At 36.8% G+C, this 19,851-nt stretch overlaps 1 protein-coding gene across 8 annotated transcripts in view; it reads right to left on the reverse strand.

The window, feature by feature from the left end:
- The window catches only part of STIM2 (stromal interaction molecule 2), a 144,050-nt gene that overhangs the window by 5,973 nt on the left and 118,226 nt on the right, over nucleotides 1–19,851 (reverse strand). For 4 of the 8 annotated variants that reach the window (XM_072737934.1, XM_072737933.1, XM_072737929.1 and 1 more), the window contains exons 5-12: nucleotides 18,938–19,053; nucleotides 15,924–16,101; nucleotides 15,220–15,397; nucleotides 10,635–10,802; nucleotides 10,348–10,371; nucleotides 9,819–9,919; nucleotides 9,337–9,575; nucleotides 2,655–2,928 (exon numbers count right to left, since the gene is read on the reverse strand). In XM_072737934.1, coding sequence (XP_072594035.1) covers nucleotides 2,655–2,928; nucleotides 9,337–9,575; nucleotides 9,819–9,919; nucleotides 10,348–10,371; nucleotides 10,635–10,802; nucleotides 15,220–15,397; nucleotides 15,924–16,101; nucleotides 18,938–19,053 — 1,278 coding nt within the window. The remainder of the gene's footprint in view (nucleotides 1–2,654; nucleotides 2,929–9,336; nucleotides 9,576–9,818; nucleotides 9,920–10,347; nucleotides 10,372–10,634; nucleotides 10,803–15,219; nucleotides 15,398–15,923; nucleotides 16,102–18,937; nucleotides 19,054–19,851) is intronic. The other 4 variants (XM_072737936.1, XM_072737935.1, XM_072737930.1 and 1 more) reach the window with 1 other exon arrangement.

Here is a 19,851-nt window from a genome sequence, read left to right on the forward strand (position 1 = left end):
TATGATAATGGGGAGTGCTAACAGAGGGCAAGAGGAAGTTCAGATAAGGAATGACTCAGAAATGGGTCACTGGGAGGGACTTTTCTGCTAGCTTCTTTTTGGAGTGGATATCCATTAAGTATACAGCATATATCTGGCTTCCAGAGCCAGATGCTGATTTGGTTACAATTTCATAAATTTACTTTCTACTCTGCTATGTGGCTTGAATGCTTTGTGTGTGAAATTCTAAACTAGGTTAAAAATATTTCAAAAACTAGTCTCTAAAATCTAAATAATAATGTGAAAAAAAAAAAAAAACTGATCTAAGTTAGGAGACCTAGATTCCTGTCCTGGTCCTGCCCTCATGCAGCTGCACAACTTTGAGCAAATCACTTAAATTAATCAGGTCTCAATTTCCCTGTCAAAGTAAGAGAATCTGAGTAATCTCTAAAACTACTCCTCATTCTAACATCCTAATTTCAAAAAAAAAATAATAATCTGAAGTGTTGCTTCTTCCGCATAATCAGTTAGATGTGGAATTCAGGTATAGTATAATCAATCTCAGACTCTTTAAAATGTCCCACTTTTTCTAGAGTATATATCCTTTAGAATGCTGAAGTTAATTATGTGTATTATTTATGTTTTTCTTTTTTTTCTTACTGCGAGGTATAGGTGATTTCATGTCAGTTTAATGCCTATATAACAAGACTCAACCCAAGGTACGATTTAAATGATCACATGTACATAATGCATAGCACATAAAAGATCAGTAAATAGTAAATGTTATTACTATTTTGTAAGGATTCTAGTGGTTTATCACATAAAAGACTAAATAAAGAGGAGGAAAAGTCTTCTGAATCTAAATTCTCATATTTATGGTCTAGCTGTGAATTTCTGACACTATTATTTGAAATGATGACTAAAGGTTTCCATAAATGCAAAAATTCTATTGGACAGCAAAGTTCTAGAGTCTTCCTATTTCTGTGAGCCACACAAAATTAGTTCCATCACTAAAACCATCTTGCAGGGGACTATAGTTATATTGCAACTGTTGTACAAAAAATCTACTCAGAAAATGCTCCCTGAGCAAAGCTGCCTCAAATTCTCCAACCATAATGAGGATACAAACTTTGGATTATCTCCTCAGGAATATGCCATAATGATCTTGGCTATGCATAAAATCTACTTCCACTAGGAAATAAAACAATTATGTATGAAAATTATTATCTGACGGTGATGCCCACTGAAGAATCATATGATAGAGAAGAGCCACAAAGGGTCACTGAGAGCACCCAGCCCATTCCCTCTGGTTTTGTTCTCGTGTGAGGACAGTAAGACTTCAGGGCTCCAGGGCTGCTAAGGGTGAGCAAAGTCAGAAACCAGCATCGGGTTCCCTGTCACATACTATCACACTGCTCCTAACAAGGAATGTGGTTTGGAAGGAGGGATCCTCAGCTGCAAAGGGTCTCCTGAAGCACGGTGCTCCACAAGCTGGACTAGGACACAGTGCTGCTATACCCATTTTATACAAATTCTTACATTTTCTTACACCTTCGACATTTGATATTTTCTGTTTGCTAGCACAGCAAGTACTAGCACATAACAGAAAAAAATCATTAAGTGGCAACAAGTATTTTAAAAACTCAGTCATATTTAATGTATCTTTGTGTTCAAATATATTTAAGTTCCTGCCTTTGTATTTTACATATAAAACTGTTCGTAAGGGATCCCTGGGTGGCGCAGCGGTTTGGCTCCTGCCTTTGGCCCAGGGCGCGATCCTGGAGACCCGGGATCGAATCCCACATCAGGCTCCCGGTGCATGGAGCCTGCTTCTCCCTCTGCCTGTGTCTCTGCCTCTCTCTCTCTCTCTCTCTCTCTCTCTCTCTCTGTGACTATCATAAATAAATAAAAAATTAAAAAAAAAAAAACTGTTCGTAAGACAAGTGTGCATTCTGAGACTGGAGTCAATTGTGTGCAGTGGTCTCAAAGCAGCTGTACGTCCAAGTATCTACCAGTGCCCGTGGTGGACAGAACTCTAAGATGGTCCCTAAACTTCTAGCCTCGGTGGACACACATTTCCTCTCCCAGTTACTCCATCGGGCGCTAACAGAGCTGCTGCTATGAAGGGATTCTACAGATGTCATTAGGGCCCCAAACTAGTCTATCTTAATAGAGAGTATTGTCCAAGTGAGCCTTTTAAATTGGGCCCAGAGATTAGAGACCCAGCAAGTCAGAGGTTCCAATGAAAAAAGGGACTGGACGGAAGGCCAGTTTCTGCTGGGGGCTTTGAAGATGGGGCCTCTTGTGCAGCCACTAAGAACTGGGAGCAGCCCCTGGCTGAGGGCAAACATGGAAACCGCGACCTCAGTGCTATAACCACAGGAACTGAATTGAATGAGGTTTGACGTGGCCCTCACGCTCCAGAGAAGAACAAGCCTCGCAAACACCTTGAGGCTAGCCTTGTGAGACCCTGTGCAGAAAACCCAGCCACATCAAGCTTGGACTTGTGCAAACAGAATGAGAGCTAGTAAGGGGATGTCGCTTGAAGCCACTAAGTTTGTGGTAACTGGTTATGAAGCAACAGAAAACGAATCCACTGTGGCGCTCCTCCCCACCTGCGCCCCCCTCCCACCCACCCAGCCCAACAGAGACTGCAGGTGGTTCGCTGCCAATACCATTGCTTTTCAGCAGAGAAGTAAATGGCCTCCTCCTCCTCCTCGTTTCGATAAAGGACAGGACAACTTGACACTGAGAGGATGTCGGGGTCAGGGGAAGGCAGGGAGTGCTGCGGGTGCTGCGGGTGCTGGGGGTGCCGAGCGTGGGCCTGGTGGGGCGCGTGCGGAGGAAGCTGGGCACGCGGGCACTGTGGCGAGGCTGGCACGATGCTACGACGGGAGCGGCACAGGCTGCTGCTTCTGGCTAGTGACCCCGCGGGCTTGGCCATGGTCCCTGGAACCAAGCAGAAAGACACACACATGCTATGAGACCAATGCCGCCTCTCGGCCCAGCGCAGACACACAGGCCGGCGACCTGCCCTTCCTCACACCAACCCCCGCCCCCCGCACCACAGTCATCCCACCATCATCACCATCCTCCGTCACCAGGACTGCTTCCCAGGAAAGTGAAGAAATACAAAATTAAAATGGGATAAAAATGAAAACAGGGCTAGAAAATAAACAGAAGAGAACATAAACCCATGAGGCCCTAACGTAAAATGTGACATTACCAACCACACAGGCTTGAAAATTTACCCAAGATGATAAATCTTTAAATTCAAAAATCATTATACCGTAGTTTTAAGGAATCTGTACTTAGTAGCAAAACCTTTTATGAATTTTACCGTTAAGAAAACTATCAGTGTAAAAAAAAAAAAAAAAGGTTGAATTTTTCAATAATACGTGGTATCTCTTGAGATAACATGACTTGTCTGAACTGAAGTTTTATTTTTCTTCTCATATTTCAAGTTTTAATTTAAATTTTAAATTTAATTTTAATTTCTAACTAGTTAACACATAGTACTGGTTTCAGGAGAATTTAGTGATGCAACACTTACATATACACCCAGTGCTCATCACAAGTGCCCTCCTTAATCCCCATCACCCAGTTAGTCCATCCCCCTCCCACCTCCTCCATCAGCCCTCACTGTTTATGAGGTAAACTTATGGTTTGCCTTCTTCTAAGAAGTTTTAAATCAAGTCATTTAAATACTGTCTCACAGCCAGTTAGGCAGAGGTCAGACTAAAACTTGTTTCCTGAACGTGGATTACTATGGAACTGACCAGAAGCCTTAGATCAACTTGTTTCTGCTGCCAGTCTCAGCCTAGACCCATGCAGGTAGAAAACTTCCCCTACATGCTTCATATCCCCTACACTACATTTCCCTGACTTTGTTGAAACAGCTCTCCTAAGTTAGAACAGCCTTTGCAGGCTGAAACTGCTCGTTCTGGTAAAACTCTTAGGATCCTTCTCACTTCCTAACATTCTGTAAACCCTCATTCCTACACCGTTTTATAAAAATGTGTTCCTTTTGAAGTTCACGCTATTAAGCACGTGAAATTGCCACCTCTACTCCACCTGTCACTTCCCAGGCATTCCCCATCCAATCCACCCAACCGATCATCAAACTTGAGCAATCTCTTTTACAAATAAGACCTTCCAACACCTTAACCAATCATGGTTTCCCCTCTTCTTGAGGCATCTATGCCTCCACTCACTCTAAAACTTTCTCTTGCTGTCATTCAGGATTGCTCCATTTTTGATATTATAAATCAAGACACACAACTGAGATTCTGACCACGTTTCTACCTTTCTAGTTCACACATTCTGCTCCTTCCACTTGTCTGTTCCATTCTCTACCCCAAGCTCAAGCACCTTACTCTACTGATCAGCCCTTCTGTTGCCTTTATATTCATCTTCTATTTCTCAACAGCATTTAAAAATCAATGCTGAAACAATAAACCTAAGAAACAAATGAATAAACAGCAGCAGCAACAAAAAACCCTCTTCTAGCTTCAGACTGTTACCTCTCTTCCCTTTTATGAAGAATTTTATCTGTTTCTCCACTACTTCATCTTAACTCATTCATCAAAGAAAAGTGTAAAGTGCTCACATAGTGTTGCAACTGTTCTCAACAAAGTCACAATCTACTTCCTTGTTGCTAAATTCAACAGATAGCTGATTCCTTTCCTGACATTTGACCAGCACCTGACATTGATTATTACTGTGTCCTTCCCTTGACTTCTCTAAACACATTCACATACTGGCCTGCTTTTATACAACAAAATAAAGACAAATAATATAAGTGATCTCCTCAAATTAGGCAGGAAAGAGTTTGGCAAAATTTTAGCAGCCACTGATTTAAAAGAAAAATCATTCTTAGCAGAATAGGAATAAAATTAATTTCCTTAACTTAAAAGCAATCTACCAAAAACACAAAAATATATATATTTCACGGTGAAATATTGGGAGCATTCTCTTTAATGGTAATTGTTATTGCCTGCAGTCACCACTTTTACTCAATATTTTACTGGAAGTCTTATTAGCCCAGAAAAAAGATAGGGGGAGGCATACGGACTGAAAAGGAAAAACAACTTTTTATTATTACACACACACACACGCACAAATCCAAAAGATTCTTACAAGAATTCAGTATTTCTACATGTAAGATCAGCTTAGAAAAGTTAACAGCAGTTCCCTTTACATTGGCAACAAAGCAATTTGAAGTATAATTTTTTTTAAGAAAGTTAACATGTTAACTACAGAAACAATCCTATGCAGTATCCAGAAATTTATCTTTTTTAAAAAAAATGTGCAAGAATTGTACAAAGAAAAAAAATTTTTTAAGATTTTATTTATTTATTCATGAGAGACACAGAGCAAGAGAGGCAGAGACAGAGGCAGGGGGAGAAGCAGGCTCCCTGCAGGAAGCCTGATGTGGGACTCGATCATGCCCTGAGCCAAAGGCAGATGCTCAACCATTGAGCCACCCAGGTGTCCCAGTACAAAGAAAATTTTAAATGTTACTTAAAGACATAAAAGCAGATCCCAATAAATGAAATTGATGAATAATAATGCTTCCCCAAAAAATGAATAAATTCAAAGAAATTCCAGTAAAAACTCAATGGAACTTCTCATGGAATTTCATAAACTAATCCTAAAATTCATATTAGCCAAGAATAGCAATTCTGAATTTGAATAATAAGGAAGATTTAGGCCTTTCAAACCTCAACAGTTACAACAAAACTATAAATAGCAACTAAAGCAGAATGGAACCAATGGAACAGGACAGAGAGCCTGGAAGCACCTGTGCACCAATGTAGAGACGGGGGATTACAAACCGGCAGGGACAGAGCAGGAATGAGGCTGGGACAACTGCTTATCCATACATCAGGAGATATATTTAGAGTCCTATCTCACAACAGGAACAAAAATAACTTCCAGGTAGATTAAAAGACTAAGGGATTAAAGCAAATCTAAAATGCTTTTAGGAGAGCAAACAACAATCTATCATCTTCTGAAAAATACATAAAAAACAAAAATCAGATCCATAAATTTGTCATTAGAAATGTTTTTTCAAAAACCCGTATGATTAAAAAAGAAAACAAATAACATAGTTCAGTAAAAAAAGAAGTCAAAGCCTGGGAAAAGCTATCTGCAAGCATCAAATAACCAGAAAATATTTTTAAAACTCTCTCAGATCAGTAAGGAATCTTGCGAGAGATTCCACAGTAGGAACAAGCAACTCAGAGAGAAAGAAATCTGAATGACAAACACCAGTAGATGGACTGGAACTCAATCTCAGTAGTCATCAAGGAAACAAAAATTTTAATAACCCTATGGTATCATATCACACCCATTCAAGTGACAAAACAAATAAATAAGATCATTCCAAGTACTGGTGAGGATACAGACAGAAAAGCACTCCTACCAACGGTGGGTGTATGGGGGACAGAAAACCCTTTTGAGAGCAACCTGCAATGACCAGTAACAGCTACCCTCCCAACACCATTTTCTAGGTGTCCACCCAGAGAAACTCTCAAAAGTTATGCATAAAGAGATAAAGGTAAGGTAAGGATGCTCACTGCAGTACTGTCTGTAAAGGCACAAAAAGTACAAAGAACCTCTTTCGATAGAAAAATGGATTAATAAACTATTATTATAATGAATAAACAGATACACTGTGGTTAACTCATACTAAACCATTACAGTGAATTTAATGAAGCTGTATATGAACACAGAAATTTAATATACTTGCAAGCAAAAAGAGTTGTAAAACATTACCTACAATTTGATAACAGTAATGTAAATTTTTAAACAATTATGTCTATTGTTTATAGATACATCTGCAAGTAATAAAAGTACAACAGGCTTTAGAGTGATATACAACTTCAGAAGAGTAAAAGGGGGTGCATTGTGGTTTAGCTATATGTATAACAGTTTATGTCAGAAAAAGGGATGAATAGAGCAAAATGTTAAAATTTGTTTATCTTTGTAGTAGGTAAACATTTTACTTTCAGTAAGTACACCTGAAGGACTTTATAATATGGAATTTTATTTTATTTTAAAGATTTTATTTATCTTCGAGAGCTCAGAGAGAGAGGCATGACATAGGGAGAGGGAGAAACAGGCTTCTTGTACGAAGCCTGATGCGGGACTCAATCCCAGGACCCTGGGATTACAACTTGAACCAAAGGCAGACAGTCAAGCATTGAGCCACCCAGGCATCCCTGTAATAAGGAATTTTAAATAAATTGCTACCACATTCCCACTATGAATATTTAGTACATACTATAAAAGCAATAGGAAAAAAAACTATCATCTCTTCTACCACAAACAGCTCACCTTTGATAATATTTTGTCCTTTTTCTTTACACATAATTAAATACAGACAATATTACTCTGTATATAGTTTTACAATCTTTTACTTTCCTCTTACCATACCAAAGGCATGTTTCCTTGTCACTATTCCACACTTACACAATTCACACATACCCATGGTACAAATTTAAAACTTCTCAGAGGGAAGATTAATAAAGAGGCCTTTATCCTACCCTAGACTCTAGTCCAATTGCCAAGAGTTTCTTATTTATCAGGTCTAGAAATCATGCTTTCATACTAAGCAGAGTGGAGTATCACTGTTATGCCACTGGGTGGAGGCAGAGCTCTCAAAGTGTAATCTTTGGCAGAAGTTATTTTTCAGATAATAAATTTCATCACTGAATTTCTAAATCATCATACTAAATTTAAAATCAACTCCTATACTGCTTTCACATTTCAAATTCCTCTGTATATCACAATCACTGAAAACTTAAGATAATTATTGACACATAGACATTTTGTCCTATCAAGAACTTAAAAAAAAAAAAAAAAAGGCAGCAACAGAAAAAAAACTAGTTAACTTTAGGGAATACATTATTATGCATACTTCTGATACAGAATAATTATGAATTCTAAGGAGGAACTGTGACTCTAAAAAGTTACAGTTTTCAAACAAACTCATACAATTATGAATCAGTGTTGCATCTGGCAAGTTTAAGGGCATGTAATTCAAATAAACACAAGCTGACAACATTCGAACAGCAGAGCTGGCCCAGATCTACATATAACTTTGCATCTGTAACTATTTTGCATCATAGGACAAGTATGATGAGTAAAGTCACACATTCCAGGATTCACTGCATTTATAATCTCCTTTGTTCCCTACTGTTTTAAAAGTTTAGTGTGCCTACCCAACTGACGTGCATTATCTGTCCTTACACCAGAAAATAAGGCCACAGAAATGAACACAAGGGCATAGTCATTTACTATTTATTTGCCAATTTAGGGCTTTACTTCGTGAAACTGTTCTAATAATTAGAACCCTTTGTCAATCATAATGTCAGGAAAAAGGTAACAATTGAATTAAAAAAATTCAAACTGGAAAATATTTATATATCACGATTTGTCTTAAAACTAAAATTTCTATCTAAGTTTTCAACTCATCAAAGATTAAACTCTGCTTTTCATTCTTTGGAATCTTGTTGTACCTACAGTTTCAAAAAGGTCACACAGATTGGGAAAGTGCATCAGTCAGGCAATAACAAAGATGAAAAGTTTTTCAAAGAATTTCTAATATAAGAATATACCATTTTAAATTCAAACTGTCTATAATTTTGCAAAAAGTCCAAATACTAATAAATTCTAAAAATAAAGTCTAAAATACTTAAATTTTACCTTCCTACCAAAATGTATTCCTTACAATGTAAAAACTCAAAGAATACAGCATAACAAGGCAATATATGAAAATTGTATACCTGTTAAAACTACCTTTGGGAGGAGCTCCACTTTCTAGCAATGAAAAAATGTTTTTGTAAACATAAGCACAGTTTCATGAGTTAAAATACAGCAGGATAATGGTCTTTCAATAAGAGGACAGAACTGGAAAAGCAAAACAAAACAAAACAAAACAAAAAACCATGCCTATTGAGAATGGCAACTCAATTTCAAATAAAAGACTGAGACAAAGTCACACAGTTGGTTAGTCAGTGGCACCAAGATCTTCTCCTAATTTTTACTTTCTACTATAGATTAAGCTGCCATTTGAAAGGATATTTACCCTCAAAGTTCAGCACTTTGTTCATACAATATTTAGCAGGTAGGAAGCATAACTATATGTGTGTGTGTGTTTGTATGTATAGAAACATACACCTGATATATTATTCTCTCACATGGTAAAGACAAATTATTAACCACAAAAGGAAAAAAGACAAAAGGAGCAAAATTTTTATCATAGATTTCAAAGTCAATGATTCATAAAAGGCAAGGTAGAAAGTTACCTTAAAAACTGTACCAACTCTGTTTTTTGGACTCCCCACTTACCGGGAAACTGTGACACTATTGGGGGCGTATCTTCATCTAAATCATCAACTCCTCCAGCAATTGGATAGGGTGGAATGGAGACTCTGGGCATCACCACCCAGCTGTGATCAGAATATAGGGAAGAGGTCAAGCTGGGGAGTCCCGAGTTGTGGGCTATCTGAAAGCCACAGATCTTCTCAATCTGCTGCCAGCGAAAAAGTCGTTCTCGTAAACAAGTTGTCAGTTCAGAGAGTGCTTTCCTAAAAGAGCCAAGGCAGGAATTACTTGTTGCGTCAAAGAATCTTCAATATGGCACTAAAACAGGTAACTACGTGAACATACCGAGGCAATAAACTAATTGCAAGAAGGAATCACTCCTCTTTAAAATTAGTATAGATTATGGAATTACAAAAGCTAAACTGATAAAGTAATATATGAACTCTTTGTAAATTACATATTTCAACATAATACAGATAAACACATAGCTAAAATAACATTCTTACTTTGCTTCCAGAATTTTGTGATCTACCTCATCAAGAGAGGAGCTATGTGCAACATGCAGAGTCCCAAAGACTGTGCTTCTTTTCTTTTTAATTTTCTCTGCCTAGAAACCCAAGGAGAGAAAAAATAAGGGTAGGTTTGGAAAAAAAAATACACACATATTAATGAAGTTTGTTCTGAATATATTAATAATCAGAAAATCAGTAGAGAATTATATTAGCCAAAATAAAGCCCTAATTTCCAAAAAAAGAAAACAGATGAGGAAGAAAGCATGCTTTCCTAAGCCAATCAACAAAATTCAAAACTTTGTTCTGGAGAATTTTTCTCTTATTTTGATGGTTCAGAAAGACCTCAATCTTCCATTAAAAACTAACAAAATAACATTAATCATATCCTACTGCAATGAAGTGTTAGTGAGTGAACTGAGGTTTTTTGTTTTTTTTTTTTTTTTTGCTGGAAATCAGATTAAAACTTAATCTCATTTCACACAATTTAATAAGAGTCAGACATTAATTTCTAGTAACTACTAACCTGAATCAGATATGAAGCAGCAACCTAGAGGAGAAAAGCTCTGTATAAAACATTTATGATAATGATAACAGGGATGATTTTTAAATGACACTAAGGTCATTGTGAAAGGTATATACTTCTAAATAAACTAATTTTACTCTATAGCCTATGACTACGAGAGTCAATTTACGAAGTAAGTTCCAATTGACAAAAAGAAGCTACAATAATAAAATTTTTATTCAGATCTTTGTATCCCGATTGATTAATCGCTTCAAAAATTTATTAAGTTTTGAAATATAATAGAGTACCTCATCCTTAGCAATAGCTAATTGCATTTCAGCATTTTGTCTTTTAATATTGTAGTACTGTACTTCTACTTCATGTGTTAACTGAAGCCATTTTTGAAGTGCATCTGGAACAGACCAGCTGCTTCTGAGTTCAAATTCTTTTTCAGCCTTTTTTAGAGCCATTCGAACCTGGAAGAGAGGGAGGAAGGGAAAGAGGAGGGGGAGAAAGGAACAGAAGGGATGGGGAAAGAAAGAAGAAGAGAAGGTGGGGGGAAGTTGGGAGACGGAGAGAGAAAAAGAAATTTGTTTTTTAAAAAATATTTAAATAAAGATGCATTTTAAGAAATTAAGATTTTTACCAAAATTAAGAGAAAAGGCAAGTTTAGTTATACTCTACATAAACATTTTTTTTTAAATCACAAAGTCTAAAAACAATGTATTTCTAACATTAAAACTAGAGCTGACGTTTTTAAGTGCATCTTAACTCACTAAGCAAAGCTGTGAAGCCAAAGGGTAGAAAGGGCTTGCATGGATCTTAAGTTGCATTATTTAGTTTTTATATTTTATAACAGCTAGATTCTATGGACAGAAGAAAATTCCAAGCACATACAAACTGAAACTGGTTACATTCTTCTCATTATGTATTTTTTGTTTATGGAGCAGAATATAAAGAAGTATCCAAAATACGATGAATACCTGTCCTGCTATTCTGTCCAATGTTCCCAGGAGACACCACTGTAAGCCATTTTAACTATATATTCACTTTTTAACATAATGATACCATATTTTTAAGGTTTTCATGACATCTTCTTTATGGTTAGTTATTTCTCACTGTTTATAAGCATATCTATCTGTTACTGTCCATTTCACCCACGTCTACTCAATTCACTGCTTCTAACATACCAGAAAGTGGATAAATCAGCATTTGCAGACCAAGTGTAAATTTCAAGAAAATAGATTCTGAGTGAGACTCTACTTGATTTTTCCATGAGAAACTATGCATGGGCTTCAGTGTCAGGAGGTCAAAGTCTTCCTTCAAGCTGCCCTTTAGGGGAGCCAGACAATAAATAGTTAGAAAACTAAAATGCTCAGCGCATCCGTTGGTATTAAACTCTACGGGAAAAAAACTCTTAAAGAAAACTTAACACAGGAAGAAGAGACAATTCATTCTTGATATGATTCCCTTGAAAACTAGCAAGAGCTCAAGCTAAAGATGTGTAAAGGTACATGACGGAACATAAGGAATTGTGAATACCACACTCAACACCTTCAGACAAAGTCACAATGAACTGTGGAGCATCCTGCCTCTGGAGCACTATACCTACAAATTATTTTCCTCAAAGCTATGTAAGGTAACTAAAAACTCCACTCCTAAACTTAATGTGAAGAAATGTTTGATCTGAACAAACACAATTTACTTAAATAAACGTTACTGTATGCCAGAATAAACCAGTAGGAGTACTATACACAAGTTTCTTCTGATAAACAGAACAGCTGTCAGTGCAGAAAGAAAATTATGCAGAGAAGTATTTTTTTAAACTCCAAAATTAGGGAAAAAAAATCAGAATGGAACAATAAGTACAGACTTTACAAGTAAGGGTAAGATACCACTTACTCCACTTACTGAAAACAAATCCTAAACAACATGTGCCGACACATCTCACTGTGCAATGCGCTTGGGACAATACTGTGTTTAGTAAAATGGCTGGCTAAGCTGTGTGGCGTCCCAGCTAATCTTTCAGGAAGAGAGAATCTGAGGTCAGGTCCTGTGACATGGAGCTCCATATAACACTACAAAGTGTAAGTCAGCAGGCCCTCTTTCTCACAAGATTTTAAAGCTGAAATTGCCATACGGTTCTCATTGCCGAGGAAGTACACAGAGGACCTATTTCAAACTGAGGCCAAACAATGTTTCCCTTGACTGTCAAACAATGTTTCAAAATTTTGGAAATCCTGACCTTCCAATAATAGCAATTATTTTAGCTATTTTCCCTTCTACTATTCGTAAGTTTATCATTTACCTAAATTCCAATCCTTAATTTGAATTCCATTGTTATTTACAGGGGTATGGGTACAGAAAAAAAAAAAAAGTAATTAAATAAAACTTTTACAAATGATGAATTATTAAATTGTTTACAAATATAATGATTACTTACACAATTATTGTATCTCAGGAATAAAACAGCAATATGTAAAAACATGATATTACAGAAAGAAACACCCTATATATCTGAAAATATAGCTTTAGACCCAATTTCCTGATTATTACCCTTATGACCTTCAGCAAGTTCTGTATTCTCTGATCTGAGATTTCTTGTCACTACAACTATGACTTGTCCTCACTCTGGTCTTCTCGAAACTTTAAGAACAAAGTAATTTATGTGAAAAGTATTTAAAACCACACGAAATATGAAGTGGTACTATTATTGACCCCAAAGTTTTTGCTTTGGGGAAAAATAGCACCACTATATATGTGCCAGACACTCGTGACTTGTAATTCTGAGAAGTTCATTACCTCCCAGACAAGATACAGTAATACCTAAAACTATATGGGACTGAGATTATATGATATTATCCATAAATAAACATCTCAGTGAAATCTACTTCTAAAAACAAAACTTTTAACAGCAGTATGGGAAAACGTGGACTTTGGAATAAGACACATGAAATTTTGCCTTTGCCATGTAAGAGCTGTGTGACTTCAGGCAACTTATTTAACCTCTCCACACAAGGCATCTGCAAAGGGGGATAACATCTATTTATCGTGAGGGTTAAACTTTATGAGCAAACCACCTGTAACGTGCATGGCATAGATTTCTGGCACACAGTATGTAATCGTAAAACTGTGTTCCCCACTACTCTGATCATGTAGGACAGAGTTCCTTTAAATACCCTCCCTTAAACCACCCCCTTACTGACTCAGGATCTCATCAGTATTATTACATCTGTACTGGGACATATCATGGTGAGCCTAAGGTCTACTGAGGTATGCAATGCCTCTCTGCCAAAAACTTCAAATCCGAATACTCGTGATGTGTGTGTCCACTTTTGTAGGGTGTCTTCTCCCTCAGTATGAGGCAGTCACCAATAAAATATTACTATCTGTGCATATCTCTGTAGAACAATTACCACTGCTTCTTGCTCATTTGCTCCTTCTTACCTGTAAGGTACAGAAAAATAGCTAACAAGCTTTTTAGTTTAGTGCTGGGAACAAGCCAAGAGATAAAAGTCTTGGTGGGAAAAGGCAGTGAGTTCCCACAGACATAAAAGGTATAATATCTAATTCTTGGACACAGTATAATTTTGGCAAAGCCTTTTTCTTTCTTTTCTACTTTTTTTTTTCTTTTTGTTAACTCCTTGGTTCTTTATTACATTCTGTACAGATAAGGTTTGTCAGGTAAATAGGACCTGACCATAAAATACGTATGGGAGTTAACCTAAGAGAACAAACTCCTTACAGGGAAAAGACCCAACGAAAAGATGCCTGGGGAATGAGGGAAACAATAGCTAGCCGTTAATAAAAGAGATGGCTGTGTTCAGGCAGACATCCTACCAAAAATGATAATCCTGAAAGAAACAATAATGCACACTGAACATTTTCTCATGAGTTGAAACTGAAACTCATGCGTCACATAATTCATATTCCTTATTTAGCATCTGGCTGAGAAGGCAACAGTGCACAAAGCAGAGTGGGAGGCAGAGCTCCGAGGCTCTGGGCCTTGCTCTTCAATTGGGGCACTCTCTGAGTTTGGGCAAGCCTTCTCGCCCACAGTTTATCACCAAAGAAAGGGTCAAAGTCAGAAGAAGGAGATGAGACCACAGAAACAGAGGTTGAAGTGACGTGTTTTGAAGATGAAGGAAGGGGCCATGAGCCAAGAAATGCAGGCAGCCTCTGGAAACTGGAAAAGGCAAGGAAACAGATCCTCCCTAGAGCCTCCAGAGGAATGTAGCCCTGTGAACCTATTTTAAACTCTGTCTTAAGAACTGTAAGATAATAAATGTGTGTTGTTTTAAGCCACTAAATTAGGAGGAAGTTTTTATAGGAAGAATTCAAGACCAAACAATCTACCTATAATTAAACTCTGCTGGACCCCTCCCCCCCCCCCCCCACCCTTGCCTGAAGGCTGACATTCCATCTTGAGCAAAAGTATGATAACAGGAGATCCTGGAAAAGTACCTGTAGACAACTTCAGAGTTTTTAGCAGATTATGTTCTAAAGCCATTTAATGGGATTCAAATGGATATATAATAGAGATTCTCTACCTTTGCAGAGAAGTTTTAACATTAGATATACTTTCATAGGTTATGGTTGGAAACTGAAACATACCACAGATGTTAAATAAACACCTTAAGTTCACTGGAGATAATTAACATGGCCTGGGATAAGATTTCATGAGTTGGTGAACACAACGGTAACCTTATTTTTAAATTATTACTTTGTCATTTTACTATATGGGCTTTGAGCTATGCTAACAACAGGAACAAATAATTCTTTTATTAACTAAGGAAGAATACACAATGCCACTAAATGTAGAAGCCTAAACAAAAACTCCTCAGAGTGGCGCTACAAATGCCATAACAAATACTTTTTTTAGAACGTAAATACCTGTTCCAATTCCTGCTCTGCGTATTGACGTCTACTCAGTTCACATTCGGCTCCTTCCCTTAGCTCTCTCAGCCGACAGGCCTCTTCCTTTGCATAATTGATTTCATCCATCATTTTGCGCTCTAGATTTTGCTTTTCTACAGCAACATTCCTGTTTTCTTCCTGTGCCTTTTCAAGCCTTACAGAATGATAAAAAAACATGAAAAATTCTTCACCAAAATTTCCAAAGTTTTATTTTTTTAATGAAGAATACATATCAAACAGTAGAATACATGTTTCAATCCAAAATCACAGTATTTTCTTAATCTTACATTTGAATACCAAAAACAGCAGGTGGCCCACTATACAGCTATATGGGTAATCTTGAGCTCAAAATACAGTGACAGCAGGGAATCAGGGAATCACTCTTCAGCAGAGACTTTTAAGAAATTCACTGTTATCTACATCATGCTAAAAATAAAATTCAACTACATATATCATTCCACCTATAGTAATTTTCACTAATCTGCCCATTTATTCCCTAGTGCATAACCTTAATATAAATCTGCAACAAGAATATAACTTTTCTAAAAAAAAAGAAAAGTGTACATACACTAGTGATGTGTGTGACCAACTAAATACCAGTGTATAAGCCCATGCCCATATTTCATTTTCACGAATTATGTTCGCCTACATAAATAAGACTTGTAGCTTTTTAAACTTACCTCTCTTGTAAGTCCATTAGACTTTGCTCTGCAGTTTGTAGACTCTCTAAGTCTTTCATCATTTTTGCAACATGTTCTTTTGATGTCTTATTCTGTGTGTACGCAAACCAGCACCCTCCAACACCAATTACTATAGAAACTGTGAGAATAAAATCCTTCATCCAGTTATGAGGTGGGCCTATGAGGAAAGTTATAGATAATTAATCTTTGAGTATAACAAAATCTTGATACACAGAGGCATTTTTTTTAAAGTAGTAGGTATCTGAAAACAAATGTGAAAATGTTCCTTCCATAAACAAGCTCTAGCCTTTTAAAAATCCTTTCTTCAAATAATCAAAGTGCTTATTTATTATAACACCCTGATACCCTAGACCTACCAGAGGGCACAGATAAACGCACAAGGATGTACCACTGCCGCTGGTACAGGAAATAGTGAGAGAAGTCCTGGGGAGCCGTGAAAAAGCAACGGCACCTCCAATCATGTCCTCTGTGGGATGAAAGGAGACGTAAAAAGTACCACCACTATCATCCCAACTGCTTTCCTTCAGCCAAGTTAGGGAGCTGTCATGCTTTGATATATACAATGGAAGCCTAATCATTCACCAAAAGAGCATCTTCCCCAAGCAAGTAGTCATGTAACTAAGATTAGTCAACGATTTTCAACTGAGGGTGATATCCCCCTTACAGTGGGCATTTGACTATTTTTGCTTGTCACAGTTGGGAGGGTAGAAAGTGGATGGGAGGAGAGTTGTTACTGGTGTCTAGTGGGTAGAGGCCAGGGATGTTGTTAAATAGCCAATGATGCATAAGACAATCACTATCCAGCCCTGCTTCTACCAGTAATCAAGGATTATCCAGGAATTATCTAGCCTAAAACGTAAAGTGCCAAGGTTGAGAAAGCAGGAGTTAAATAATCATAACAAGTAGTGTTTTAGGGGGTTATTTGCCAGAGATAGCCAGGTTACTAGAAGAAAAGAACAGATCACCTTCTCTACCCCTAGGCATGTCAGTAATTTCCAGCACTGTTTCTAAAGTAAGGAGTAAGGAGCCAGGCAGGGCCTAGTGTCTTCAGTGATACCAAACACAGAAATCACTAGTCAAATAATTTTAGTTTATCCTTGACTCTTAATAATACACACTAATCTTCAGAGGGCTCTCTGGAAGGATACACAAAGATAACTAACACAGTATAATGTATTAGTTGTTCCAAAGAGACATAGTTTACAGTGGGAAACTACCTAACTGCCCAGGCCTCCAGCAGGAAGACATGCGGCACGTGTGATGAAATAAAGAGCTCTCCAGACATGACAAGATCCTGCCTTACTCGGGTTCCTATATGTTTACACAGTGTGATAAACAACAGGCTCTAGGCCGGAGACCCTCGGGGCTGCATATTTCCAGAGCACACACCTACAGTGAAACAGATGTACTGCAGAAGGCTAAAGGCTCAAAAGGGTTTATTTTTATTTCTGCTTCAGACTGAGGAATTTAGCTCAAGTTCTAGTTCAAATGAGCCCTGTTCAGGCCAAAATATAATCACCAGGCTAAACTCTATAATTACCACAAAGTGAAAAAGATTTCCGTGAAAACTCCTTTCAAATGTATCTCTGTTCATTTGACAATGTTTGTTATAAATCTAATGCCCGTGTTCCCACTGCAGGGCTTATTCATTCAAATAATAATTCTAAAACAAACATATTAAAAAGGTAATGCATCATTAACTTCTTTACTAGTTTGTCTATTAAAATATTTGTTTCTAACAGTCTTTGAGACTAGTTTGGTTTCTTTTCAAATGATAATATAATACTGTTTTGGCTTAGAGGGTGGTTTGCTCCTGAATTAATAAAATATAAATATCCCTGACCAAGTTGCATAGAGAGGCAAGTTATCAAGCTAAATTCCTATTTTCACCAATCATTCCCAAGAAAAAATCAGAATCTCATGGAAGATAACCCCCAAGAGGGATTCAGTAGGAAACTCAGGGTGTCATCTGTGTGGAACGCCTGGCATTTCAGGAGGGTTGTGCTTCCTAGGGTTTGTAATTTCCAACAGTGCATTTCCACCACCTCTCACCAAGTAGAGTTCCAGCTGTTTCACCAGCTGTTCTCAGCCTGAGCCAAAAAAGAACCACCAGCACAGTCAGGGAATCTATCCAACAGCTCCAGGAACCCTTCTTCAGCAGGGCCACCCCCAAAACCCTATCACAGAAAGCTGCAAGTCTAACTCCAAAAATTGAGGTAAAATAAACATTAGTTTCCTAAGCTGTCATCTGTGGAAGCAATTTTTCTTGTATTAATTTTGTTATTCCTTTTTGGCTTCTGAAAAACAGAACATAATTCCTCTAAAATGTACTCTTAAAACACTTTCCTCCAAAGCTTTTTAAGCATTTGAAATTAAATAACTATATTAAACTTTTCTGCAAAAAGTGTTCTTGTCAAAAGTAAAGAAATACAAGGCTTATTTTTCTACAAATAGGACATAATTTCTCAAATGTTCTTCAACACAATCAAATAACATTCTCCACCTTGTGCTTCTGTCAGGATAGTCTGTTACCATGTAAAATTTCAAGTGGATCTGTGCTTTTGATTTGGATCTAAAAAATCATTTTCCTGGTTATAAATGAAATCACTTCAGGATATATTACTCCATGCCATAGGAATGATTACACTGTACCATTTTTGAAAGGGATTCCTCAGTGAATATCCGGCTACAATAATAGCAACATTAAAACTGTTACAAAGATCCAAAGTTTTAAATCTAGAAATTTGATTCTAAATTATCAACTGACATAGTTTTTACAATTTTTTACATCAGTAACCAGTTTGGAAATTTCACACTCCACATTTCAATGACCAAAAATCTCACCCTATAAATTTTTTTAAGATACATTACATTGTCTTTATAGCTAATAAATAGTTTTTCTCTTAGTGTTCTTTCTTACTTTTTCCTTCTTTAAATAACAAATGTATGATCAGATTATTCTTTTACATCATACTCTGAGAGAGAATACTAACGTGTTAAAGGTCCAAACAAAACCACATCCAGTGCCTTCAGCTGAAGTTTTTGTCTGTGACTCCGATCACTGATTTTCAACTGGGAGCTCATAAATGAAGGTTCATGCACTGCTATCCTGTTCATTTAAAAAATACACACATATTAAATGAAAATATTTCTAGTATGTAAACTTAAATATTTTAACAATATATTTAATACTTTACATATTCGTGCTGACTGCTGTAAGAGCTCATCCCTGTGATTAAAGACTTTATTAACATGTATCAAAACCCTTCAGTGCAAACTCAGTTGTGCAAACACTCCGTATCAATTACTTATTGTTATGTTGATGTTTTTGTTTTCTAGGGTTACTTTATGCCATAATTTACTAGGACACAGAAATTTATCAAACACAAAAGTATTTTACAACCATTAGTTACCTATGGCATTTTATTATCATTTCACAACAAACAAGAAAATTGTAAGTGATTTACTTAATATCAGTAGCAGACTTTAAAATAAAATACAATTCTCCATTTGGATCATATCACTTTTCTTTAAAAGTATCTAAAAAACCTATACCTTTTACACTTTAATATGTAAGCTATTTAAAAATTAATTAAACAAATTCCACTGCAGTCGTAAGAGTAAGAAGTCATCATGGTTGGAAGAGAAAACCAAGGCATTTATTTAATAGGAAGTACTGAACCATTTCACCAGCAATGAAGAAACCGTATGTAGGGGGCCAAAAGGCACAAGTGAAATAAGGCAATAAAATCACTGTGTCTTGAACTTCAAATCCAAGTCACCCAGTTATTAACTAAGATTTCTTAACAACCAAATATGATGCCAATAAAGATATTATAACACAAAGTCTAATAATACTAGTAAAATTGTTAATAACAATGACAATAAAAACAAGCATGTACTATAT

The sequence above is a fragment of the Vulpes vulpes genome, chromosome 14 (genome assembly GCF_048418805.1).
Source record: "Vulpes vulpes isolate BD-2025 chromosome 14, VulVul3, whole genome shotgun sequence".
NCBI lineage: Eukaryota > Metazoa > Chordata > Mammalia > Carnivora > Canidae > Vulpes > Vulpes vulpes.